Source organism: Microtus pennsylvanicus, chromosome 20 (assembly GCF_037038515.1).
Source record: "Microtus pennsylvanicus isolate mMicPen1 chromosome 20, mMicPen1.hap1, whole genome shotgun sequence".
Taxonomy (NCBI): Eukaryota; Metazoa; Chordata; class Mammalia; order Rodentia; family Cricetidae; genus Microtus; species Microtus pennsylvanicus.
In genome coordinates this window covers 10,727,934-10,753,788 of record NC_134598.1, presented here as the reverse complement: position 1 = coordinate 10,753,788, position 25,855 = coordinate 10,727,934, and the positions used below count along the sequence as shown (strand labels likewise).

The 25,855-nt window shown below is 46.9% G+C and overlaps 1 protein-coding gene across 4 annotated transcripts in view; it reads left to right on the top strand.

Moving 5' to 3' along the window:
• Positions 1–25,797, top strand: part of Dgka (diacylglycerol kinase alpha) — a 29,414-nt gene extending 3,617 nt beyond the window's left edge. Inside the window, exons 2-25 of one of the 4 annotated variants that reach the window (XM_075954588.1) lie at positions 7,217–7,350; positions 8,275–8,416; positions 8,747–8,820; positions 9,105–9,237; positions 9,464–9,541; positions 10,434–10,483; positions 10,944–11,018; positions 11,209–11,328; positions 11,431–11,545; positions 12,790–12,878; positions 12,989–13,108; positions 13,336–13,434; positions 13,751–13,819; positions 14,069–14,142; positions 14,370–14,441; positions 16,036–16,121; positions 16,216–16,305; positions 22,163–22,320; positions 22,592–22,656; positions 23,198–23,288; positions 24,639–24,837; positions 24,933–25,053; positions 25,228–25,288; positions 25,490–25,797. In XM_075954588.1, coding sequence (XP_075810703.1) covers positions 8,353–8,416; positions 8,747–8,820; positions 9,105–9,237; positions 9,464–9,541; positions 10,434–10,483; positions 10,944–11,018; positions 11,209–11,328; positions 11,431–11,545; positions 12,790–12,878; positions 12,989–13,108; positions 13,336–13,434; positions 13,751–13,819; positions 14,069–14,142; positions 14,370–14,441; positions 16,036–16,121; positions 16,216–16,305; positions 22,163–22,320; positions 22,592–22,656; positions 23,198–23,288; positions 24,639–24,837; positions 24,933–25,053; positions 25,228–25,288; positions 25,490–25,573 — 2,187 coding nt within the window. In that variant the 5' untranslated portion in view covers positions 7,217–7,350; positions 8,275–8,352 and the 3' untranslated portion in view covers positions 25,574–25,797. The other 3 variants (XM_075954589.1, XM_075954590.1, XM_075954591.1) reach the window with 3 other exon arrangements.
• The last annotated feature ends 58 nt before the right edge of the window (positions 25,798–25,855 follow it).

Sequence of the window (25,855 nt, the reverse complement as noted above, 5' to 3'; positions counted from 1 at the left end):
TGGGACAAAGGTTTCAGAGGAGACCTGACCATCAGAAAGGAAACACCTGAGCTATTCTCATAGCCCCCAAGGGCTTCTCCGTGTCCAGACCAATGTTCCCTAAATCAGTGGACAGAGGTCACAGAGGTCACAGTGTTTTGTTTTAGAGTCGAGGTCTCCTGTAGGCCTCTCTGGTCTGGAAATTCTGATCTTTCTGTCTCCACCACTTCCCAAATGCTGGAACTACGGGCATCGTCGTGACGTATCATCATGCCTGGTTTATGTTGTGTGGGGGATTGAATTTGTGCATGCTGAGCTCATATTCTACCAGCTGAGCTACCCCTCCAGCAGGACCAGAGTGTCCAATGGAATACCTCAATGAGTGTCTTTTAGCCCCAGTCCCAAATTCAACAACTATTTATTTAGTACCTACTATCTATCCTCCAAATTATCTCATACTTCTCCGGCTGCCAAGTGGACATTCTGTGGTATCCTATTTATCTAAAATTGGATTATGGTCCCCCCCCCCCAAAAAAAATGACTACTCGGGTTTACACAACCAATATTGAAAGCCCGAGTCCATGCTGAGTCCTGTTTTAGGTACTGAGGACAGGGTAGGAAAGAAGACCGACAAGTCCCTGCTTTTGTGAAACCAACATTTTGGTGGATGATAAACACTTAAAGAGGGAGCCACGGCCGAGATAGAACAAGAACATGAAGAGACTAAGGCAAGAAGGGTTGGATGAGTTTCAGGCTAGCTTGGGCTAGCGAGACTGTCTCAGAAACTAAACTGGATTGAACATCTGAGAAGTTCTCATGAGCTGGTGTTTTAGAGTAATGGCTCTGCCAGGAGTAGGGAAAGGTATTCTAATCAGGCAGGAGAGGGGCTATCATGGTGATAATGAGGCAAACGCTTGGGTCCCGTAAATCCAGAAAGCAGTGTGTGACAGGGAGAGCGGAGCAGAGTGAAGACAGAGACCTTACTATGCTGTTGGGAGCGAGAGCCTCACTTGGCTTCTTCCAGTTGTCCTAGGTTATCCCAGCCCATGGCTTTGAGCTTCAGGTGTATCTTCCTTCTCCTCTCTTCCGTTTCGAAGTTCTCTTTTATAAAGTTTTGTTTATTTTTAGTGTGTGTGTACGTGTGTGTGTTTGTGTGCCTGCCTGCCAGTGTGGTATCAGTGTAGAGGTCAGAAAACAACTTTGTGGAGTTTCTTCATTTTTCTTTTACTTTTTTTGTTTTTCCAAAACAGGGTTTCTCTGTAGCTTTGAAGCCTGTCCTGAAACTCACTCTGTAGACCAGGCTGGCCTCGAACTCATAGAGATCCGCCTGCCTCTGCCTCCTGAGTGCTGGGATTAAAGGCGTGAGCACCACCACCTGGCTCTTGTTTTACTTTTTTTTTTTAAAGATTTATTTATTTATTTATTTATGCATACATACAGTATCCTGCCTGTAGGCCAGAAGAGGGCACTGGATCTCATAATAGGTGGTTGTGAGCCACCATGTGGTTGCTGGGAACTGAACTCAGGACTCTGGAAGAGCAATCAGTGCTCTTAACTGCTGAGCCATCTCTCCAGCTGCTGACTTTTTTTTTGTTTTTTTTTTTTGTTTTTGTTTTTTTTTTTTTCGAGACAGGGTTTCTCTGTGGCTTTGGAGCCTGTCCTGGAACTAGCTCTGTAGACCAGGCTGGCCTCGAACTCACAGAGATCCGCCTGCCTCTGCCTCCCGAGTGCTGGGATTAAAGGCATGCGCCACCACCGCCTGGCTGCTGCTGACTTTTTTATGGGTTTTGGGGATGCAGCTCAGGCCTCCAGACTTATACAATGAGCTCCTTTATCTGCTGGACTTTCTCAGTTGCCCCTCTTGGTTCCTTGGGGCTTTTGTTTTTGTTTTTGAGACAAGATATAATTGGACATTTTTTGTTTGTTTGTTTTTGTTTTTTCTTTTTTTTTTTTTTTAATTCTTTATTTTATTTTATTTTATTTATTATGTATACGGTGTTATGCCTGCATGTACACCTGCAGGCCAGAAGAGGGCACCAGATCTCATAGATGGTTGTGAGCTACCATGTGGTTGCTGGGAATTGAACTCAGGACCTCCGGAAGAGCAGCCAGTGCTCTTAACCTCTGAGCCATCTCTCCAGCCCCTGTTTTTGTTTTTTCAAGACAGGGTTTCTCTGTGGCTTTGAAGCCTGTCCTGGAACTTGCTCTGTAGACCAGGCTGGTCTCGAACTCCCAGAGATCCGCCTGCCTCTGCCTTCCGAGTGCTGGGATTAAAGGTGTGCGCCACCACCGCCTGGCTTGGACTTTTTTTTTTATCAGGAATCTCGGCTCCCTGATAATGACATAGAGATTTATTAATTATGAAAGCTCAGCTGATAGTTTAGGCTTGTTTCTAACTAGCTCTTATAACTTAAATTAATTCATTTCTATTAATTTACATGCTGCTATATGACTCTCGGCTTTTACATGTCTTCCTGCATGCCTTGCTGCCTCTCTGCCTAGCTGTTGATGACTCCTTCTTCCCAGTGGTCCCTCTGCCCTGGAAATCCTACCTAGCTATTGGCTATTTAGCTTTTTATTAAACCAATCACAGTGATGCATCTTCATACAGTGTAAAGGAATAGTCCACAACCTTTCCCCCTTTGTGTCTAAATAAAAAACAAAGGTTTTAACTATAATAAAAATATACAATAAGAACAATTATCAAAAGCCGGGCGATGGTGGCGCACGCCTTTAATCCCAGCACTCTGGAGGCAGAGGCAGGCGGATCTCTGGGAGTTCTAGACCAGCCTGGTCTACAGAGCTAGTTCCAGGACAGGCTCCAAAGCCACAGAGAAACCCTGTCTCAAAAAACCAAAAAAAAAAAAACAATTATCAAGTAAGAATAACAGTTACAATGTCCAGTCCATTTGTATTTGACATATTTGAAGAAAATGCTCCGTTATTTATTCTATCCTGATGAATCCAAAGCTCTATACTTAATTTACTTTCTATCATAACCAAGGAAAACTATAACTGTCTAGTCTTGAACTCCATCGAGGACCCCAGAAGGATATCATATTACCTGAATAATAGGTAATAATAATAACCGGAAGTGCAGAGCAAACAACTTCCAAAACTGTAGACATGACAGAGACAGCCACTGCCTGGACAGTCCCCCAAGGTTCCTCTGATAGACATGTTTGAAGACCACCTGTCTATCTACAATATATGTTTGACCTTAAAAATATACCTAACATAACTCTGTTTGATTGTTATAGGTGACTAACTACTAGTATGAATTTCTTTATTATCCTAAATGATAATAATTTCAAGGACTAGAAATTTACATTATATTGCTTAATGAGCTGCATAGGTATAGTACCTTTTTTTAAAAATATTTATTTATTTATTATGTATACAATATATGCCTGCAGGCCAGAAGAGGGCACCAGACCTCATTACAGATGGTTGTGAGCCACCATGTGGTTGCTGGGAATTGAACTCAGGACCTTTGGAATAGCAAGCAATGCTCTTAACCTCTGAGCCATCTCTCCAGCCCCTAGGTATAGTACCTTAAACAAGAGTAGAAACATGGGGCTGAAGAGATGGCTCAGCGGTTAAGAGCACTGACTGCTCTTCCAGAGGACCAGGGTTCGATTCCCAGCACCCACATGGCAGCTCACAATTGTCTGTGACTCCAGTTCCATGGACATATATGAAGGCAAAAACACAAATGTGTATAAAATAAATAAATTAAAAAAAGAGTAGAAACATATGTACAGTATATTTTAGCAAAAATAACCTTAAATTTGTATCAATATACAAAAATACCTTAAACAAGAGTAGAAACATTTATACAGTATAGCAAAAATAATCTTAAATTTATATCAACATACAAAATTCCATACCGATGTAAAATATTTGAGATTAGTGGTTGTTCAAAAGTAAACCCAACAATCCACCCTCTTATCTCATCATTTCTATATTATATCCCCCCTTTTTCTCTTCAGAAAAAGATCCTTGAATCAAATCTCTGTTCAGCTTTTTTTTTTCTGACCATGACCAATACTTAACCCCCTAAACAATGGTAAATATCCATAACCCACTGAATGACCAAAAACCATCCACCCCATCTCTTGGGAATGTGAGTGTTGTGTTCTCTAGACTGCTTTCTGTTTTCTGGGGGCACTGGTATCTTTTAGGGGACCCTGAGAAAATTGGGATAATGGTCAAGTCCTGGGAGAGCTGCTGTTGTCTAATCTCAGTGTCGTGGGAAAATGAAGTTTATATAAAGTTTGACTGGCGTAATAGTCAGTGAGGTTGTACCACCTGGGCCACCCACTTTCCTTGGTGTCTGGTCCCCTTCCTCTGAAACATACAAACTTTCAAAGGTAACATACATATCTGGTGCATTAACAGATAAGTGTGGAGTGTGTGTTGTACACAAGCCAGCCAAAGATGATATTTGTCTTATGTTCAAACAGGTAAAATATACATCACCTGTCTTGTAGTTATTTTAGGTTTAGTTCTTTATGTCAGTAACCAGGATTTTCAGGGAGTCTTTCCTGATCAACTCTGATCTCCATCAACCTTGAATGAATCCACAGCCTTTCATTTCCTTTGGAAGCAAAAGCATAACCTCTTCCCCAATGTAACATACTTTTTACTTCCATTTTGAAGTTAAGACATTTTAAAAATATACAGGTTGGTTTAATTTAGTAGGTTTTTTTTAAAGATTTATTTATTTATTATGTCCATAGTGTTCTGTCTGTCTATATGCTTGCATGCTAGAAGAGGGCACCAGATCTCATTACAGATGGCTGTGCGCCACCATGTGGGTGCTGGAAATTGAACTCAGGACCTCTGGAAGAGCAGTCAGTGCTCTTAACCTCTGAGCCATCTCTCCAGCCCTAATTTAGTAGTTTTTATATTACAATGTCTCTCAGCAGCTATTGTTTGCTCATCAACAATCAAAACATTTAAAGACAACATAGTAAAAATCAATCAGGATCCAGACTCCCTGTGTATTTCCTGTCTCTACATGACTTATCCTTTTTTTTTTGTTTTTTTTTGGGGGGGGGTTGAGACAGGGTTTCTCTGTGGCTTTGGAGCCTGTCCTGGAACTAGCTCTGTAGACCAGGCTGGTCTCGAACTCACAGAGATCTGCCTGCCTCTGCCTCCCGAGTTAAGGGATTAAAGGCATGCGCCACCATCGCCTGGCATGACTTATCCTTTTTGTATTATTTTATTTTCTCTTTAAGGACTTTGTCTTATGATTTATAAGACTGTTTTTTTCTATGACCATCTATACCCATTCTTTTCTTTTTAAGCCTACAAATATTTTTTAAATATTTATTTATTATGTATACAATATTCTCAGTATTCTGTCTGTGTGTATGTCTACAGGCCAGAAGAGGGCACCAGATCTCGTTACAGATGGTTGTGAACCACCATGTAGTTGCTGGGAATTGAGCTAAGGACCTTTGGAAGAGCAGGCAATGCTCTTAACCGCTGAGCCATCTATCTCTCCAGCCCCTGAACCTGCTTTTCTGTGTACTGTATACTGTTACCTTTTCTGTCTGCATGAGCTAAATCTTAAACTGCTGTGTGGCTTAGTTCATGGCATTGTCAGCTCAAACCTGCGAGTAGTGGCTGAGAGATGTCTTTGTACTGCAGCCTGCATGAGAGACTGCAGGACTAGGAAGCCACGTTTGTGTATTTGGAACCTTTTTTTAAGCTTTCTCAAGGCTTGTGTGGGAAATATGTGCCCCACGTTGGGTGCCATTTTCATGAGACCTGTCAGCTCCTCTGTAATGACAAGGAGACTTATTATTAATTATGAAAACTTGGCCGGTAGCTTAGGTTTGTTTCTAATTAGCCCTAATAACTGAAATAAGCCCATTCCTATGAATTTATGTGCTGCTATGTGACTCACTATGTAGCTCTGTCTTAAAGTGTATGTCCTGAGCAGGCTATTCTCACATTCAGAGATCCACCTGTCCCTTTCCCTGCCCGTGCTAGGGTTAAAGGCATAGGTCACCAAGATTGATGGATGTTTTTTAACTTATGTGTATATATTTGAGCATTCACTATGTGTGTGCAGTGCCTATGGAGGCCCAGAAGAGGGGCATCAAGTCCCTTAAAGGTAGAACTAATATTAGGCGATTGTAGGCCAACTGTTGTGTATGTGTGCTGGAAATCAAATTAAGTTCTCTGAAAATGAAGCAAGTAGGTTTTTGCTGTTGTGGTTGTTTGGTTGGTTGGTTTGAGACAGGATCTCTAAGTAGCCCCGGCTGTCCAGGAATTCACTATAGACCAGGTTGGCCTTGAACTTACAGAGATCCTCCTGTTTCTGCTCCAGAGTGCTTCAATTAAAGACGCGTGCCACCATTTGAAGCTTAGTTGGAATTTTTGACACACGATCTCACTATGTAGCCCAGACCATCTTCAAGCTGGCCATCCTCCTGCTTCAGCCTCCCCAGGCTTTAGGGATTACAAGCATGAACCACTACACCTGTCTGACACTGGAGTTTTTTTGTTTTGTCTTTTGTTTCTCAAGACAGGGTTTCTTCGTGTAACAGCCCTGACTGTCCTGGAACTAGCTCTGTAGACCAGGCTGGTCTCGAACTCACAGAGCTCCAACTGCCTCTGCCTCCCAAGTGCTGGGATTAAAGGCACGTACCACCCCCCATGCAACACATTTTTTAAAAATGCTTTTGTTTGTCATTTATAGTTTTTGTTTTGCTTGAGACAGGAGAGATGGCTCAGTGGTTAAGAGCATTGACTGCTCTTCCAGAGGTCCTGAGTTCAATTCCCAGCAACCATATGGTGGCTCACAACACCGGTAATAAGATCTGGTGCCAACTTCTGTCTGCAGGGACACATGCAGGCAGACCATTGTATACATAATAAATAAATAAATTTTTTAAAAAATGTTTTCGCTGGGCAGTGGTGGCAAATACCTTTAGTCCCAACACTCGGAGGCAGAGGCAGGAGGATCTCTGTGAGTTAGAGGCCAGCCTGGTCTACAAGAGTTATTTCTAGGATAGGCTCCAAATCTACAGAGAAACCCTGTCTTGGGAAAAAAAATGTTTTCATTTAAAATTTTAGCTGTATTAATACAGTGATAGTTGCCATTTCTTGTAAGCTTCACTTATGCCTGTCATTATTTGTGTTATTTTTTGTGCTATTTTTAATATATTATTTTAGTTAACTTCTCACCTGTGAACCATAGGTGCCGTTCTCCCTGTTACAGGTGTAATTATTTCAAGCCACAGGCCCGTCACAGCAAAGTGTGGAACCCAGTTAGATCTGACGCCTCAACAGCCCTGAACGACTTACTTCTGTAAAATATGTAATTACTGTTGTTGCTGATATTAAATAATTAAGGTGAGTGTAGCTCGATTGTAAAACATTTGCTTCGGAGACTCAGGGCCCTGGATACAATAGCTTATCACGTGACTCAGACAGGCCTATTGCTGAACCAGTTTGATGCAGCCTTGGTTATACAGCCAATTCTAAGACAGCCAGGGCCACATAGTACCGAGACCCTAGCAGACAAACAAAATAAAATCGTCTAGAAATGTCACCCTCTACTACTTAGTCCTTCAGCAGGAGTTAGGACTACGTGATCCCTGCTTGTATCCTGGGATCTGTACCAAAAGGTGCCGTTCCATAAAAGCTGGTAACCCAGCAGGGTGGGGGATCTGGCGTCATAGCGGAACCTGCAGCTCCGCGTTCGGCACCCAGGAAACCCAGGAAGTCTCCTGTCCAACCTTCCCCAGTCCCACGAGCCAAGTTCCCTCCCGTCCCTAGTAGAGCCCCATGGGATGTGAACAGAGCTAGATCTCTCCCGGCTAGTTCTGAGCCTCTTGTCAGAAGCGCTGGAGGTCGTTGTGGGGCGGGGCGGGGCGGGGGTGTGTGGGGCTCGGGGAGTGGTAGCTGGAGGGAGAGCAAGATGGGGTCCTGCCACATGAGGTGCCGCCGTGAGGTGAGACTCTCAGGAGGGTGGGAGGAGATGGGCAGAGGCCACAGAGCCTGAAGTGAGGGCAAGGGACTGAAAAAGGCCAGGCGCAGTGTGTGTGTGTGTGTGTGTGTGTGTGTGTGTGTGTGTGTGTGTGTGTGTGTGTGTTTTGAATCAAACAGATGGGAGAAGTCTGAGTGGAAGAAGGATCCAGAAATGTCAGAGATGAGTCAGAGAAAGGAAGACGGAGAACAGTCCTTGTCGGGGAGAGTTAGAGACAGGCACAGGGAAAGCCGGCACAAGATATAGACAGGTAGCCACTTTCCATGACCGCTCTGGTCTTCCCCCAGGTTTACCCTCTGAAAAAAAAACGCAATAAGCTGTACTACCGGGTTCTGGTTGTGCTATACCTTAAGAAGAGAAAAAGGATGGCCAAAGAGAAGGGGCTAATCAGCCCAGAAGACTTTGCTCAGCTGCAGCAATACATGGAATGTGAGTCTTTCTCCCCGCCCCTCAGTTCTGGAGGCTTCCTTCTCGGTACCCTCCACCCGTGTCCCAGCCACCAGAAGCTGATCCCCTTTTCACACAGCCCATGCTAAGGCCTCAGCTCTCTCCCCACGTTTCCCCTACCTGACTGCTTGCTCCAGGCCTCAGCGGAGAAAACAAGGGCATTGCTGTGGAGAAGCTGAACGGCTCTTCCCTTCTTGCAGTCTCTCCTCTCATTCAAACCTTTGTTCCTGTAGATGGCCAAGTGGAACTCTGGCGGAAGGCCAGGAGAACCAAGCTATGCTCTTAATCTTGTCTTACTCTCTTCTTACGCAGACTCCACCAAAAAGGTCAGTGATGTTCTGAAGCTCTTTGAGGATGGTGACATGAACAGATTTTGCCAAGAAGATGTGAGTGTCATGGGGTGCCCTCTCCTTGATTCCCAACTTGCGGGGAATGTTCGTGGACCCACTTCTTGCTTTCCCACCTCCAAATACCCCATTGTTGAGTGTTACTGGAGCTGTTGCTTTAGAACAAGGTGAGGGATCCTAGTAACTCAGGAGATGGCCCAAGTAACCATTCTTCCGCCTCTGGTGCCTGGCAGCAGGGCCTCTATTGTGTGGCTCCCCATTCCTCAGTCCTCAGCTTCTCTGTCCTGCAGACTTCCCAGTGTAATGCTCAACTCTTATCATAGGTCATTGGCTACGTGGGATTTGAGCATTTCCTGAAACTCTATCTGGAAGTGGATGAAGTCCCCCATCACCTCTGCTGGTCTCTGTTTTGGTCCTTTCACGCTAGTCAAAGCTTAGAAATGACTAAGTCAAGAGGTACATTTAAGCAGGTGGAGCTGGGCTGGGCCTCTGGAAAAACAGCCAAAGTAGTTTGCATTTGGGAGGATGAGGACTGAAGCAGTCGCTTATTGTGGGCAGGTCAAGAGAGAAGGCGCTAGGAGCTAGTGTAAAGAAAGATAAAGGGGAGAGCTGAGGTAAGCGCAAGAGAAAGACCCAAAGTAGAAGGGGCCTGACCTTGGCTCTGCGTGTTTTCATTTTGTAGGCAATGTGATCTGCCTCAGTGATGTCTCCTGCTACTTCTCCCTCCTGGAGGGCGGCCGGCCGGAAGACAAGCTAGAATGTGAGTCTGCCTGCCGTTCTTCTGAGCAGGGGAAGGGAAGTATTCCCCAGACCCCCTTTCCTCATTCCGTTGGAATTTCTAAAGGCTGACAAGGGTGCGCCAGAGAGCAGGCCTATTTTCTCCGTCCTTCTTGACTGCCTACACAGGCTATACCGCGTGTCACACCAGTTCCCACGCCTTAGACATCCCCACGTAGGTGGCCTTGGATGCTCATGGTGCACAGAAGTGTGTGCTGTCTTTATTATATTTACCAGGGCTGGCATACGTTGCTGTTTTCCCTACCTTTTTGTTTTATATGCATGTGACAGGGTCTCACAATGTGTAAGTCGTCCTGGTCTCAAACTCTCTATCTTCCTGCCTCAGCTTCCTGAGTCCTGGTGTATATCTGGGCTTCCAGCTGCCCTTCCTGTTCATCTGTTCTATCAAACCTATTCTTTTTTTTTTCTTCTTCCCCAAGGCAGGGTTTCTCTGTAGCTTTGGAGCCTGTCCTGGAACTTACGCTATAGACCAGGCTGGCCTTGAACTCACAGAGATCCCCTTGTCTTTGCCTCCTGAGTACTGGGATTAAAGGTGTGCACCATCACTGCCGGCCTCAATCCTCTTCTTGACTTCCGTATCTCTTTATTTTCCTCTGGTTTCTGAATACTTGGGGTTTTTGTTTTGTTTTGGTTTTTGTTGTGGGTTTGTTTGTCTGTTTGTTTTGTTTTGTTTTGTTTTTGAGACAGGGTCTCACTATGTATCCCAAGCTGGCCTGGAGCTCACTAAGTATATCAGGGTTGAACTCATAGACATCTTCCAAGTGCTGGGATTACAAGCCCTTTCAAGCCTGGCCTTGGAGTGAATTCTTTAGATCTTTCTCACAAACTGACTGGGTTCCTCCAAAACTTCACAGTCACCTTCAAGCTGTACGACTCGGATAGAAACGGGATCCTGGACAGCTCGGTGAGTTGTGAGAACCCGTGTGCTGAGCAAGAGACTCTGTCCATCTGCCTGTGCTCTCCCACCTGGACTTTGCCGGGGTCTCCAGAAGCAGAGCAAAGGTGGGGGGGGTGCAGCTCAGTGGTGTGGTGCTTGCCTAGCATGCACATGGCCTTAAATTCATCTCCAACACTACCCTCTCACCGCCACCACCACCACCAACAACAAACCCCCCAAAAAAGAGGAGACAATGGTGTCTAGAGGATTCTTAGTCCACTAGGACCAAATATGAAGAGGTTCCTGAGAGCTTGAACTCTGAAAGAGAAGGCTGGAGATGGGAAGCGGCCACATGTTTACTGACTTGTCAGAGGGTACCTGAGAACAAGGGGTGCATCTGGAAGGGGCATCCAGGAGCCCTGGTTTCTAGACTTGAGTAGTGGTGACAGGAGGTGACTAGCTCTGGCTTTTACCCTCTTTGCCCCAGGAAGTAGAAAGAATTATCCACCAGATGATTCGAGTGGCCGAATATCTAGACTGGGATGTGTCCGAGCTGAGGCCGGTAAGACAGTTTGTCCCTTGCCTTTTTGTGCCCTTTTCCCCACGATCCTGCATCTGCCTTATCCCATCTCTAATGGGCACTTGGGTCCCTCTGATAGGATGATTGTGCTGCGTGTCCTGAGAGACACCTGAGAGAGCGGGGAGGTGTCTGGGGCCACTCTCGGCAAGGGCTTCCTCTCTTCTCCATTCAGATCCTCCAGGAGATGATGAAAGAGATCGACTATGATGGCAGTGGCTCTGTCTCCCTAGCTGAGTGGGTCCGGGCTGGCGCCACCACTGTGCCGCTGCTTGTGCTTCTGGGGGTAGATATGGTGAGTGGGAAATACTGGTAGGGATGGTCAAGAGCTGTCTTTGGCTTATACTCACCGGAGAACTGGCCTTCTAAGAAGCTGGCATCCTCTGTGACCCCCTAGACGCTGAAGGATGATGGGGTACACATGTGGAGACCCAAGAGATTCCCCAGACCAGTCTACTGCAACCTATGCGAGCTGAGCATTGGCCTTGGCAAACAGGGCCTGAGCTGTAACCGTGAGTGATGATACCCGGGGTGTGGGAAGAGGGAAGCCCGGCATTAGTGGGGACATGATGTTATGAACTCAGAGAAACAAGGATTAGAACTGTAGGCTCCGACACTCCCTCTATATGATCCTGCAAAAGCAACGTAACCTTTATTATTAATTATTATTTGTGTGTTGTGCTCGGATTCAAACCGAAGTCTGTATATCTTTTTTCTCTTTTTTCAAATAATCTTTATAATTTTTTAAAGAAAAATTATAAGTAAAAAGACAGGCTCTTGCGCTGTAGCTCAGGTTGGCCTGGAACTCACAGAGACCCTCCCGCCTCTTCCTCCTGAGTGCTGGCACTTAATTGCTAGACACCATATCTAGCTTGCCTCAGCTTCCTGAATGTTGGCATTAAAGGGGTGAGTCAGCATGCCCAGTTTCGTGTATTTTCTTTAAGCTTTAGTTTCTTTGACTAGAAAGAGGAAGGAATTGTAAACAGTAGATATGTTCATACAACTAGCCTTTGTAACACATGGTAACACATGGTTACAGCACTCCTCAGCTGTAGGGAGGGGGATCAGGAGTTCAGGGCTGGCCCCAGTTACAGAGGAAGTTTAAGGTCAGCCTTCTGTACAGCCTGGACTACATAAGACCCTATCATCTCAAAACAAGCAAACAGGGGTTGGGAAGATAATTCAGTGGGCGAAAGCACTTGTTGCCAGACCTGCTGTCCTGAGCTCCATCCCGAGAACCTGTGAAATGAGAAAATGGACTAGAAAGTTGTCTTATGACCTCTGCATGTACACTGTGGTACATGCTACCCACACACTCACACAAATAAATTCAATTACTTAATTAAAGGGAGACATTGCATCAAAGATTCAATTATTTTATTGATACAAGGTTTCGCTGTGTAGCTTTGGCTGACCAGAACTTGCTATGTCAGTTCCAGCCAGCCATGAGGACAGTGTAGGGACCGATAGGAGGTGGCATAGTTCCAGCCAGCCATGGGGACAGTGTAGGGACCGATAGGAGGTGTCATAGTTCCAGCCAGCCATGGGAACGATGTAGGGACCGATAGGAGGTGGCATCATTTGCCTTTTTAGGAGACTGAGACAAGGCTTGCCCTTGCAAACTTTAATTCTCTACCACAATCTGGCAGCAAGGGTTGCAGGTCTTGCTCCAGCGAGTGATTCTTCTTCACTCCCAAGAAAGAAGAAGAGGGGGGAAGGCCACAATTAAAGCTCTGCCCTTCTTCCCTCTCCCCAGTCTGTAAGTACATTGTTCATGACCACTGTGCCATGAAGGCCCAGCCTTGTGAAGTCAGCACCTATGCCAAGTCTCGGAAAGACATTGGTGTGAGTGACCCCACGCCCAGTTCGTTCCCACGCTGCCAACCCCTGGTCCCTGTCCTCATTCCCTCCCACACAAGACCCCTCCCAGACAAGGCCCTGCCTTCTCCCCCAAGGTCCAGTCACATGTGTGGGTTCGAGGAGGCTGTGATTCTGGACGATGTGACCGCTGCCAGAAAAAGATCCGCACCTACCACAGCCTCACAGGACTGCATTGTGTGTGGTGCCACCTGGAGGTCAGTACAGGAGCTGTCTTCGCCCCGCCCCACCCCGCCCTCCCCTCCCCTCCCCGCCCAGTCCCGCCCCGCCCCGCCCCGCCCCGCCCGAGGCTGAGACCAGAGCACCCCACCTCTCTAACTACCACAGTCATTCTTGCTCCCAAGGGCTCTCTTTCCTGTCCAGACTCTCAGGTTGAGAACTGATAAAGCCTCCTGCATGATTTGTTCCCGTTTTGTGCTCCTAGATCCATGACGATTGTCTGCAGGCTGTGGGGACCGAGTGTGACTGTGGGCCGCTCCGTGATCATATCCTGCCTCCGTCTTCCATTTATCCCAGAGTTCTGGTGAGACCGTCCACAGCAGCTGGGAAGGGACAGCCTATCCCTGCTTTTCCGTGAACACACCTCTCCATAGATGTGGGGTTTTGTTATTGTTTCTCACTACGTAACCCTGGCCTGCCTGAAACTTGCTGTGTAGGCCAAACTAACCTTGAACTCAGATCTGCCTACCACTGCCTCCCAAGGGATGGGATTATAGGATAGGTGTGAGCCGCCTTACCCAGCCAGAGGGACATTGAGAACAGAGAGCCAGGACCTTCAGTGTTCCAGTGACACCCACGCTTTTGATTCCTGCATAACCTACCTTTCTTTCCCTTCCCAGGCATCTGTACCAGATCACAAGCTGAAGACCGCAGATGACGCAACCCTGTCTACCATCGATGCTCTTCGGGTACAGGGATGAGGGGCTTGGGCCTAAAGGTCATGCCAGCTTTTGACTGGAGCCTTCTTGAGAGGAATAGAAACCGCAGCGGGATATAGCTGCTGTCTAAATGGTTCACCTTGGTCGCGGAGGAGAGGGGAGACGAAACAGGAGAGGGGAAAAGCGGCTTAGGAAATGCCAGTCATGCCTCTGAAGGCCCCACCTTTAGCTTTGACAAAATCATGCTTTCTTTATCCTTATTTTCTGTGCCCACTGCAGATTGACCCTGTTTCTAACACCCATCCGCTTCTAGTCTTTGTCAATCCTAAGAGTGGAGGGAAGCAGGGGCAGAGGTGAGCGGACGTTCACTGTTCTTCCTAGTAGGGCAGGGAGCGCCAGGAGTGTGGAGGGAGGAGGGAATGTGTGTGGAGGGGTCCTTTGGGGGCTCCATGGAAACAGCACAGAGTGTGGAGGGAGGAGGGAATGTGTGTGGAGGGGTCCTTTGGGGGCGCCATGGAAACAGCACAGCATATCAGTGCTGTCAGCCAGGCCACATTGCCTGTCTTCTCCTTTCACACAGGGTGCTTTGGAAGTTCCAGTATATGCTAAACCCTCGGCAGGTGTACAACCTGAAAAATGGTCCAGAGCAAGGGTGGGTATAGACGAGGGGCTGTATCACAGGGCTTGAGGGGTGTGTGTGTGTGTGGAGAGAGAGAGAGAGAGAGAGAGAGAGAGAGAGAGAGAGAGAGAGAGAGAGAGAGAGAGAAAGAGCAAGAAAGTGTGTCTGTTAGAGGAGACCCAAGAGCTTGGATTCCCAAATGTTGTCTTCCCTTCAAGTCACTATGATCCCATTACTTCCGATTTTCTGACTCTTGGTTCTGCTCTCAAAGGACAGAGAGAATCCTCTCTAACCACTGAAGGATAGCAAGAACTTGTTCATTCTCCTTTCTCCACCCTTATTAAAATCTGAAATCTTTTTTTTTCCTCAATTTTTCCCGGTGGTAGGTTTACAGGAGCCTATGGTCACCCTTGCTCTTTGTATTTTGTTTGTTTGTTTATTGTTTTAGCATGGGTTCTGGAGATCAAAACTCAGATCTTTGTGCTTGATGAGAAGAAATTTTACCTGGCCATCTGCCCAGCTCTTTACAGTTTCATTTAATTTATTATTATTATTATTATTATTATTATTATTATTATTATTATTATTATATCATCATCAATGTGTGTATATGCCACATGAATAGAGGTCACAGGACAACTTTTGAGAATCGAGTCGTGAGGCTTGAAGTCCGGTTGTTGAGCTTGCTCGGCGAGCCTTTTTATGTACTTTAAAAATGGCGTGTGTGCCCACAGGTGTGCGTGCGTGTGGGGGGGAAGGAAGGGGAGTTGTTGGGGGGCGGGTGTTTGGGTGGATCAAGGCCGTGGAACAGTTTGAGGTGTCACCTTTAGGAATGCCGTCCTTCTTTTGAGACAAGGCTGAACTGGTTGACCAGCCCAGAGACCCTCTGGCTTGCTTCCCAGGTGGCATTGTAGTGACAACACACACCACCATGCCTGGCCTTTTTATGTTGGTTCTGGGGATCAAATTCAGGTCCTGGGGCTTGGAAAGTCAGTGCTTCCCCAGCTCAGTTAGCCTGTCTGCCCCAAGCTGAAGTCTTTTGGCAAGGGGGGAACTGTAACTGCTTCCTTTTGGGCCACTAACCAGCTCCCAAATCATGACATGGAGAACTTGTTATTAGCAATGAACGCTCGGTCTTATCTTACACTTGCCCCACTAGCTCTCACAACTTAAATTAACCTGTTTCTCTTCATCTACATTTTGCCTTGAGGCTTTCTATCTTTCTTTCATTCTATATGTCCATCTTTCACGGCTTGCTCTGTGTCTGGTGGCTGACTTGGCCCTGGGTGTCTCCCTTCCTTTCTCCCTCATTCTCTCTTTTTTCTTATTGCTCAAGCCTAAATCCCTCCTACTTCTCTCCGCCTACCAGCCCCGCCTATCCCTCTACTGTTCAGCTTTTCAGTAGACCAATCAGGCGCCTTAGGCAGGCAAGGTGAAACAGCAGCACATCTTTACATAATAAAACAAATGAAGCATAAACAAAAGCAACACACCTTTGCACAGTTAAAGTCTGTTCCACAATGGGAAACAGGGTCTTAGGCATGAGAGATAAGAAGTGACCTATCTGCTCAGGACCTGGTAGATTCCAGTTTTCCTTCTTCATTTTCTCTCTTTCCTCCTATCTCAGGCTCAAATTTTTCAGAGACGTTCCTCAATTCCGGGTATTGGTGTGTGGTGGAGACGGCACAGTAGGCTGGATTCTAGAAAGCATTGGTCAGTGCAGGGAGAGGTGCCTCTGGGCAGGGGATGGGGAAGTAGTGTTCCAGGGCCAGCCCCTTCCATCCCTTCTCCTCGCCTGCCTCCTCAGACAAAGCCAACTTTCCGGTTGTGCCTCCTGTTGCTGTGCTGCCCCTGGGCACTGGAAATGATCTGGCTCGTTGCCTAAGGTGGGGAAGAGGTGAGTGATAATGAAGGGTTTGGCTGGAGCATGGGGGTGGGGGGCTGGAGAGATGGCTCAGCGTTAAGAGCACTGACTGTTCTTCTAAAGGACTTGGGCATAGTTCCCAACACCCACGTGGTGGCTCACAACCTTCTGCAACCACAGTGCTCAAAGACCTGACATCGTCCTCTGTGGGCACTGCGTGTACGTGGTGCAAACACCCTAAGGGTCTGGTATAAAGAGAGAGCTGGGGAAGAACGAAGAAGAGTGGAGGGTGACAGTCTCCTTCCCTAATCACCCCAAGGTCCTAGGGCCCAAAGGATAAGGGAATGTGATAGGGTAACAAGGCGCAGTGTGGGGTGCTGAAGAGTGTGTGACCGCTTGTTTCTCTTTCTAATTATTGAAAATTCCACACAATACACACACATATGCTTGTGTTACAGTGTGCTTGCAGATATCAGAGGACTCCTTCTTTCTCCTTGTCCTCCCTCCCCCTTCCTTCCTCTTTCCTCCCTCCCTCTGTCCCTCCTTCCTTCCCCCTCCCTTCCTCCTTCCTTCTCTCTCCCTCCCTCCCTTCTTTCCCTTTTTCTTCCCCCTTCCTTTCTTCCTCCCTTCCTCCTTCCTTCCTTCTTCCTTCCTTCCATCCCCCTCCTTCCCTCACTTTCCCCCCTCCCTCCCTTCTTCCTTCCTTCCTCTCTTTTTTGAGATGGGCTCTCTGCTTAAGCCGGGCTGCCCCAAACTCTCTCTGTGGATCAGGCTGGCCTTGGCCTTGAACTCACCAGAGGACGATTTTCAAGTTTTGAGAGTCAGGTCTCTTCTACCACGTGGGTTCCTTAGATTGACGTCAGACTTGGCAACAAGTGCTTTTACCCACTGAGGCAGCTCACTGATTTTTTTGAATTTTTATTTTATTTTATTTTTTTCTGAGGCAAGGTTTCTCTGTAACTTTGGAGCCTGTCCTGGAACTCACTCTGTAGACCAGGCTGGCCTTGACCTCACAGAGATCCACCCGCCTCTGCCTCCTGAGTACCGGGATTAAAGACGTGCGCCACCACCAGGCTCTTCATTGTATTTTTAAAACAATTATTACTCTGTGTTTTACCTACATATATGTCTGTGTACCATGTGCTTGCCTGGCGTCCATGGAGGTCAGATATTCTAATTGTATTCGCCAGCTCACCTCAGTCTGTCTGGCTTCCTGCTATGTTGGCAGAGGCTGCTTGTTCCTTCCCAGCAGCTCAGACCCAAAATAATCACACAGAAACTATATTATTTGCAATACTGCTTAGCCAATAGCTTAAGCATATTTTTAGCTAGTTCTTATATCCTAAACTAACCCATCTCCACTAATCTGTGTATTGCCATGTGGCTGTGGCTTACTGGGTAAAGTTCTGTTGGGCATCTGTCCGGCGAGGTCAAAGGCTTCTCGCTCACTCCGCCTATTCTCTCCTCTGTCTACTTGGAACTCCTGCCTTGTCCCATTCTGCTAAGCCACTGCCTGAATCAGCTTTATTCATTAACCAATGAAAGCAAAACGTGGACAGAAGGACTTCCCACACCTCTGCTGGCCACTGAAATATTTGAATGTGTAAACCTTGAACCACAGATAGTTCTCAAAGAAATTAAGGGAAAAAAAGGAAAACTTTCTGACTTTATTTTATAATGTAAGACTTTTTTAGTTTTATGGTGTGTGTGTGTGTGTGTGTGTGTGTGTGTGTGTGTGTATTTACATGGGTACATCAGCAAACTCTCTCCTATTGCCGTGTGAGTGCTGGGATCAGGTTGGCAGAGGCAGTGGGCACCTTCATGCACTAAGCATCTCTCCAGCCCTCACCCAAGCCTCGTGTGTGGGTGACCAGTTTTTATCTGACTTCTCCATTGTTATATCTGGCACTTCGAAATTATACATTTGAGTCCTCACTGTGTTCTGTCAGTGAGACACTCCCAGAGTTCTGTTTACTCAACCTGAATCATGACCACAAGAATATACAGAACTAATGTAAATTTATGTAGACAGTAAAAGCTATCAAAAGGTTTGAAGACCAGGAGGTAAAAGGAATATCGCTATGGGAGCTCTGAGGAGGGTGAGTTGCCTGAGGGAGACAGGGACGGGTAAGGTAGAAGCCACGGTGCTTGGTAACTGGTGGAACAGAGATAAAGGAGGTAGCGACAGGTTTCCTGGTTTGTGTCTGACCCGATGGGGACGCCTGTTATGATGATGGAGATGTAGAAGGAAGTCCATTTCCAGAAACCGTGATTCAGTTTGGTGCATGTTAAGCTAAGGCAGCAGTGGAGCAGCCAGGCGAAGATGCCGTGGTGGGTGGTTAGAAATGCGTCAGGACCTACGCATGGTGGCTCACACCAATTATCTCAGAGGCTGAAGCCAAAGGATTACCTTGAGGTCCAGGCCCACATAGAGAGTTTCAGGTCAGCCTGGACTATAGTGAGTTCCTATAACAACAATAACAAATGTTGCCAGGTATGTGTACGTATGCATGTGTGTGGGCACGAGTGTGCCACAATGGTGAAATGGAAGTGAGAGGAAATGTGCAAGAGTCCATTCCCCACACTAAGGAGTCGTAAGGATTGAACTCGGGTCATCAGCCTTGATAGCAAGCTCCTTTATCTGCTAAACCAGCTCACTGGCCTATCTGGGGTGACTCACTGTGTAGCTCAGACAGGCCTTAAAGCTGAGGCAATTCCCTCGCATCAGCGTCAGCGCTGGGATCACAGACTTGCCCTGCCACGCTTGGCCCTTGCACGTCTAATCACGACTGTGATTGTTTCAGGACCATCCAGATAAGCCAGGATAATGACCCAGTCAAGGTCCCTAATGTAAGCACATCTGCAAAATCTCTCACCATGTAAGTGAGGTTCTTTGATATTTTGCCTTATTAATATAATTGTTTTTATTTGAGGCAAAGTCTTACTATGTTGTCCAATTTGGTTGCAAACTTCTGAACTCATTTTCCTGTCTGGAATTGAACTGGGGCTACACAGGAAGGCCACCAGCCCTGGCTCCCCTGTGTGAGTGTTAAGATTCAAATGTGGATCTCTGAGAGAGAGACGCTATGAAGGAATGGCTTCTGTGAAGGGTCCTGTAACAAAAAGAGTGAGGTTTTAGAGGCCAAATGAAGAATTGTAAGAGTTAAGTGGAGCCGGGTTGTGGTGGCGCACACCTTTAATCCCAGCACTCGGGAGGCAGAGACAGATGGATTTCTGAGTTCAAAACCAGCCTGGTCTACAGAGTGAGTTCCAGGATAGCCAAGGCTATTACACAGAGAAATCCTGTCACAAAACAACAACAACAGGGCTGGAGAGATGGCTCAGAGGTTCAGAGCATTGGCTGCTCTTCCAGAGGTCCTGAGTTCAGTTCCCAGCAACCACGTGGTGTTTCACAGCCATCTGTAATGAGATCTGGTGCCCTCTTCTGGCCTGCAGGCATACATGCAGGCAGAGCACTGGATACATAATAAATAAATCTTAAAAAAAAAAACCCACCACCAACAACCAGTTAAATGGAGAACTATATACAAAGTACTGAATTTGGCAAGAGTCCAAGATAATCTTAAACAAACAAAAACCCCCTCTGTGTAGGCAATAGCACAAGCGTGGAGGTCAGAGGACAACTCTCAGTCTTGGGGATCGCGCTCAGGCTGTCAGGCTTTGTGCCTCCACCTGCTGGCCCAAGAAGCTTCGCTCAGTGGAGCTGGATGAGTGGGAGAAGAGCTGTAGGAAATACTCTTTCCTAATCATCCTCGTTACAAAAATAAGAAACAGTAGAAACAAATTAATATGACTATTTCAGATACGCATACCCAGGAAGTTAGAAGTTCCTTATACTCCCTGAAGTTTTGGGGTCTATCCCTCCGTGTTGTTCCGGATACACACCAATACGGAAACTTCTCATAATTTTCTTTTATTCCTTCCTTGTGAGACAGATTGTTGCAACGTAGCCTTGTGAGCCTCCTGCTTCAGCCTCCCAGGAGCTAAGATTACACGGGTGTGTCAACACGCTCAGCTTCTGTTTTGCTTTAATTTACGTGTGTTTAATTAGTGGCGGGCAGGATGATGTCCTGCTGTACCTGTGGCTGTCAGAGGGCAGCTTGCAGGAGTCTCGGGGATTGAACTCAGGTCCTCAGGCTTGGCAGCACGTGTCATTACCCACTGAGCCATGTCGCTGGTGCCATGTGTGTATATATGTGCAGGCATGTTTGCCCGCACATTTTTATCTTGGCCTAGCGTGTGTGTAGGATGCATGGGTGTGCCTTTGTGTGTGTAAGTACAGGCATGTGTGTGCCACAGTGTGTGTGTGGAGGTCAGAGGACAACCTCCATGGTTGATCCTCACCTCCCATCCCCTTTGAGATTCCTGGCCTCTTGTCTTTATCCTGATGGATGTCCCAGGCTAGCAGGTATAAGCTTCCAGGTGTACGGTAGCCAGCCCTCATCTCCCTAAAGAAGCCCTGGGGATATCTCCATGCTACTGTGCCTAGCTTTTCTAGGTTCTGTGTATTCAAACTCTGGTCGCCATCCTGTGGGCAAGCATTTTACCCTCTTGAGCCGCTTTACCCCAGCACACGTGACATTTTAACAAACACACAAGGTCATACTATGTCTAGATTGTTCTAGGACTTTCTTCATTAATTATGTGTCTTGACAGTCTTTCCATATTATTGTATTTCACGGTTTCTAATACCTATATCACATTTTTGTGGCATAGAATTTTTTTAAATATTTGTTTATTTATTTATTATGTATACAACATTCCTTCCATGCCTGCCTGCATGCCAGAAGAGGGCACCAGATCTCATTACAGATGGTTGTGAGCCACCATGTGGTTGCTGGGAATTGAACTCAGGACCTTTGGAAGAGCAGGCGATGCTCTTAACCTCTGAGCCATCTCTCCAGCCCCCGGCATAGAATTTTTTTGAGAGAGAAAGGATTTTGCTTTATAGACCAGGCTGGTCTTGAATTCACAGAGATCTGCCTGCCTCTTCCTCCCAAGTGCTAGAATTAAAGGTGTGTGCCACCTGGCAGTGGCATAGGTTTTTATACTGAGGGATACTTAATTTTTTTTCAATTCATTCCAAGAATACTTTCATATACATCTATTCATGTATGTGTGTGGAAATTTTGTGTCAAAAAAAGTTTTAAAGGGCTAGAGAGATGACTTGGTAGTTAAGGATGCTGGCTGTTCTTACAGTAGACCCAAGTTCAGTTTCCAGTACACACATGGCAACTTATGTAACCATATGTAACTCCAGTTCCAGATGATCCATTGCCCTCTTCTGGCCTCTGTAGGCATTAGGCATGCATGTGGTATACAGACAAAGAGCGTATACACATAAAATAAACATCAACAATAATAAAAAGAAATAGCTAACTAAATTTAACGGCACACGTTTAGCTTTTGGCGTTTGTTAGATTGGGGCCAGGAAGGATTAGCTAACTGTATTTACTATGACCAGTTCTGGGGTGAGGTGTCATTGTGCAGCTCAGGCTGACCTTGAACTCCCATGAAGCCTAGGGTGGTCTTTTGACCAGCCTCCCACGCGCTGGGGTTGCAGACTTGAGCCACCACAACTTGCTGTCACTCGTCTCTTTCAGCATTTTCCTGGTGTATCTTGCACTATTCAAGACGTATGTGGAATAATGTTCATATGGACACACATTGGGAATGTTCATTTTTCATAGCAGGCAGAGACAGCCAGAAGCTGACTTGCTCACTGGTTCCTGGGGCTTGGGCATCTTGCCCTTTCACTGGCAAAGGCCTGGGGGCTCCTACAGAGGATCCCTGGGAATCCGTGCAGATGGGCTCAGAGTGGGCTCTCAGAGGCCAGGGATCCATGCAAGCCTGTCTTTTCTGCCCCTAGGTTATGAAGGTGAGAATTTGGGAAAGATCCTCAAGGACATAGAGACGAGTAAGGTGGTATATCTCGACCGGTGGCTCCTGGAAGTAACACTCCAAGCAAACGAGAAGAGTGACCCCGTCCCCTCTCAGATCATCAATAACTACTTCTCCATTGGTGTGGTCAGTGCAGTAGGGTGGGGGAGAAGTGTGGGCAAAGCAGGCAGAAGCTGGAGGAGACCAGAAAGGAAGCAACACGGGGGGGGGGGGGGGGACGGGACGGGACTGGGAGTTAGGTACCTAGGGATGTGTGCTGCAGAAAGATTGTGGGATGGGCCGTACTCCAGAGGGGAGGAAAAAAGGAAAGGGAGAGCAAAGGGAAAGAGAATGTAGCGGAGAAAGAGTTCTGAGCAGGGAGGAGTCTGGTCTCTGAAATATGCTTGTAACCCTCCAGGATGCTTCAATCGCCCACCAGTTCCATGTCATGCGAGAGAAATATCCTGAGAAGTTCAACAGCAGGTGAGGAAAGAAAGAGGGGAGAAGGGTGGCTCAGTGGGTGTCTCCCCCTAAGCCTGAAGACCGACCTGAGTTTCATCCTTGGAACTCACATGGTAGAAAGAGGGGATCTGACTCTTGCAGGTTATCACCTGGTCTCCATATGCATGAATGAGCACACACACAAAATGAATAAGATATTTTAAAAAAAGAAACAGGGAATGGACATTCAGTGTGGAGACTGGATTTGTGCCAGGCACGGTGAGCACACCTTTAATCCCAGCACTTGGGAGGCCGAGATAGGAGGGTCTCTGAGTTCAAGGCCAGCCTGGTCTCAAATGAGGCCTACACAGAGAAATCCTGTCTCTAAGGAAAAAAATTAATAAAAAGACTGGACTTGTGAGCAATTTGACGCCGAATGGTTAGGTGTAGGCAGAAGCAGCTGCTAGCAGCCCCTCACCAAAGCTGCCACTGTGGCCCTGGAGTCGGAAGTTGGCCCCCTTTGTTGTTACTGTGTGTGTAACTTGTCTCTTCCCTTTTGGGCCTTCTGTTCGGGTTGATGAAGAATGAAAAACAAGTTGTGGTACTTGGAATTTGCCACATCTGAAACTATCTTCTCAACATGCAAAAAGCTGGAAGAGTCTTTAACAGTTGAGGTGCGTATGATAAAACCAAGTGAGCCACGTCTTTTTAACTTTTTTTTTTTTTTTTGAGATAGGGTCTCACACTGTATCCCAGACTGGCCTGGAACTTGCAGCAATTCTCCTGCATCAAATCCCTAAGTTCTGCGATTGCAAGTTTTTCGTTTTCTTTTTTTTTAAAGATTTATTTATTTATTAAACATACAATGTACTGCTGGCAAGGAAGGCACAAGGTCTCATTACAGATGGTTGTGAGCCACCATGTGGTTGCTGGGAATTTAACTCGGGACTTCTGGAAGAGCAGCCAGTGCTCTTACCCTCTGAGCCATCTCTCCAGCCCCCAAGTTTTTCATCTTCTTGTATTCAGGTTTGTCCTACACAGAAGTCCCTGCGAATGTCACACACATGTGGACCTATTACTCCAATTTACTAAGTCTTTAAGATATACTAGTCTCGGGGCTGGTAAGATGGTTCAGCAGGTAAAGGGTTTGCTGCCAAGCCAAATAACCAGAGTTCAATCCCCATAACTCACATGGCATAAGGAGAGAACTAACTCCTATAAACTCTCCTCTTTACTATATGAATGCTCATATAATGCCCCCATCCCCTCATATACAGACAAATAATAAATACATTTTTTATTTTTTTTAATACAAGGTCTCTATTATGTAGATCTGACTGTCCTGGAGCTCTGTGTTGATTAGGATGGCCTCAAACTCATAGATCTATCTGCCTCTACCTCCCAAGTACTGGGATTAAAGGCGTGGGCCCATGCTGGGCTACTAAATACATTTCTTAGGCAACACAAGGCTTTAATCCCAGTACTCAGGAGGCAAAGGCAGGTAGATCTCTGATTCTCAGGCCAGTCGGGCTTACAGAGTGAGTTCCAGAACAGCCAGTGCTATACAGAGAGAAAAAAAAAAACCTACTATCTCAAAAAGCAATTACATATATATTAGGTCTTCTTCCTCCCTCCCTCCCTCCCTCCTTCCCTCCCTTCCTTCTCTCCCTCCCTCCCTTCCTTCTCTCCCTCCCTCCCTCCTTCCCTCCCTTCCTTCCTCCCTCCATCCCTCCCTCCCTCCCTTCCTTCCTCCCTCCATCCCTCCTTTCCTCCCTTCTCTCCCTCCCTACCTCCCTCCCTTCTCTCCCCCCCTCCCCCCTTTCCTTCTCTCCCTCCCTCCTTCCCTCCCCCCTTCCCTTCTCTTTGTCCCTCCTTCCCTCCCCCCTTTCCTTCTCTCCCTCCCTCCCTCCCTCCCTTCTCTAGCACACCTCTCAATCCCAGCAGGAGCAGCCACATTCCACGACAGTGCTATCAGATGAGACTCCACACCCTCTCCAGCTAAGGTTCTGTCCCTCTCCCCTCAGATCTGTGGGAAGCCCCTGGATCTCAGCGACCTTTCCCTAGAAGGCATTGCAGTACTGAATATCCCAAGCACACACGGTGGCTCCAACCTCTGGGGTGATATCAGGAGACCTCAGGGGGATACTTCTACTATCAACCAGGCATTAGGCAGTACGGCCAAAATAATTACAGACCCCGATATCCTGAAAACCTCGGTGCCAGGTGAGACAAGTCTCCTTGGAGCTAACGTCGTCAGATCTGAGGAGGTGGTGTGACTTGTTTAGGAGAACCTGATCCTGTCTACTTTTAACCCCCAGACATGAGTGACAAGCGGCTAGAAGTAGTAGGAATAGAGGGTGCAATTGAGATGGGCCAGATCTATACCAAGCTCAAGAATGCTGGACATCGGCTGGCCAAGTGCTCCGAGATTACATTCCGGTAAGGAGGACTTGGGCCAGGGCTCCTGAGGAAAGGGAGGTGGTGGCTCACGGGAAGGGTGGGAATCTCTTTCTTAGGTCTTTCTCCAGGACAGACGGTCTCAAAGCCAACCTGGGAGTGTTAATGTTTTGGTTGGTAAGAAAACCTCAACCAGTCTTTCCTCACCTCCCACAGGACCACAAAAACCCTCCCCATGCAAATTGATGGGGAACCGTGGATGCAGGCGCCCTGTACAGTGAGTATTCTATGCCTGCAGAAGCTGGGCCTAAGTCTCCATTCTACAGCTGCTGCTTCCTGGCGCCCTAGGTTCCCCTGTGCACCATTATCCCCAAACTCTGGATTCTCAGGACCCCAACAACTTACCCCAGAACCCTAATGTATGTCTCAGCCCTAGAGCACCAGGACAGGCTTTCAAATACGTTTCCTTCCCTTTCAGATCAAGATCACCCATAAGAACCAGATGCCTATGCTTATGGGCCCAGCCCCCAACTCCAACAATTTCTTTGGCTTTTGGAGCTGAGGATAGCCTCTGCCTTGAGCCCGCCTTGTTGTTCCTGGAGATTTCCCTCTGTACTCTGTACATTGCTGCCACGCCCTCCTGTCAGCCCAGAAGGATGTTTCTTCATTTCCACAGTATTTATTACCCTGTACACCTCACTGTTCCCACACGCTCACTCACACAGAACCAAAAACGCGTAACACTGAAAGTGCCTCATCTAATAAAGTATTTTTTCCACCACTGGGATATGTGTTAAATGAGTAATACATCTCTTTATAGCTTCACCCCTTTAGAGACAGATTT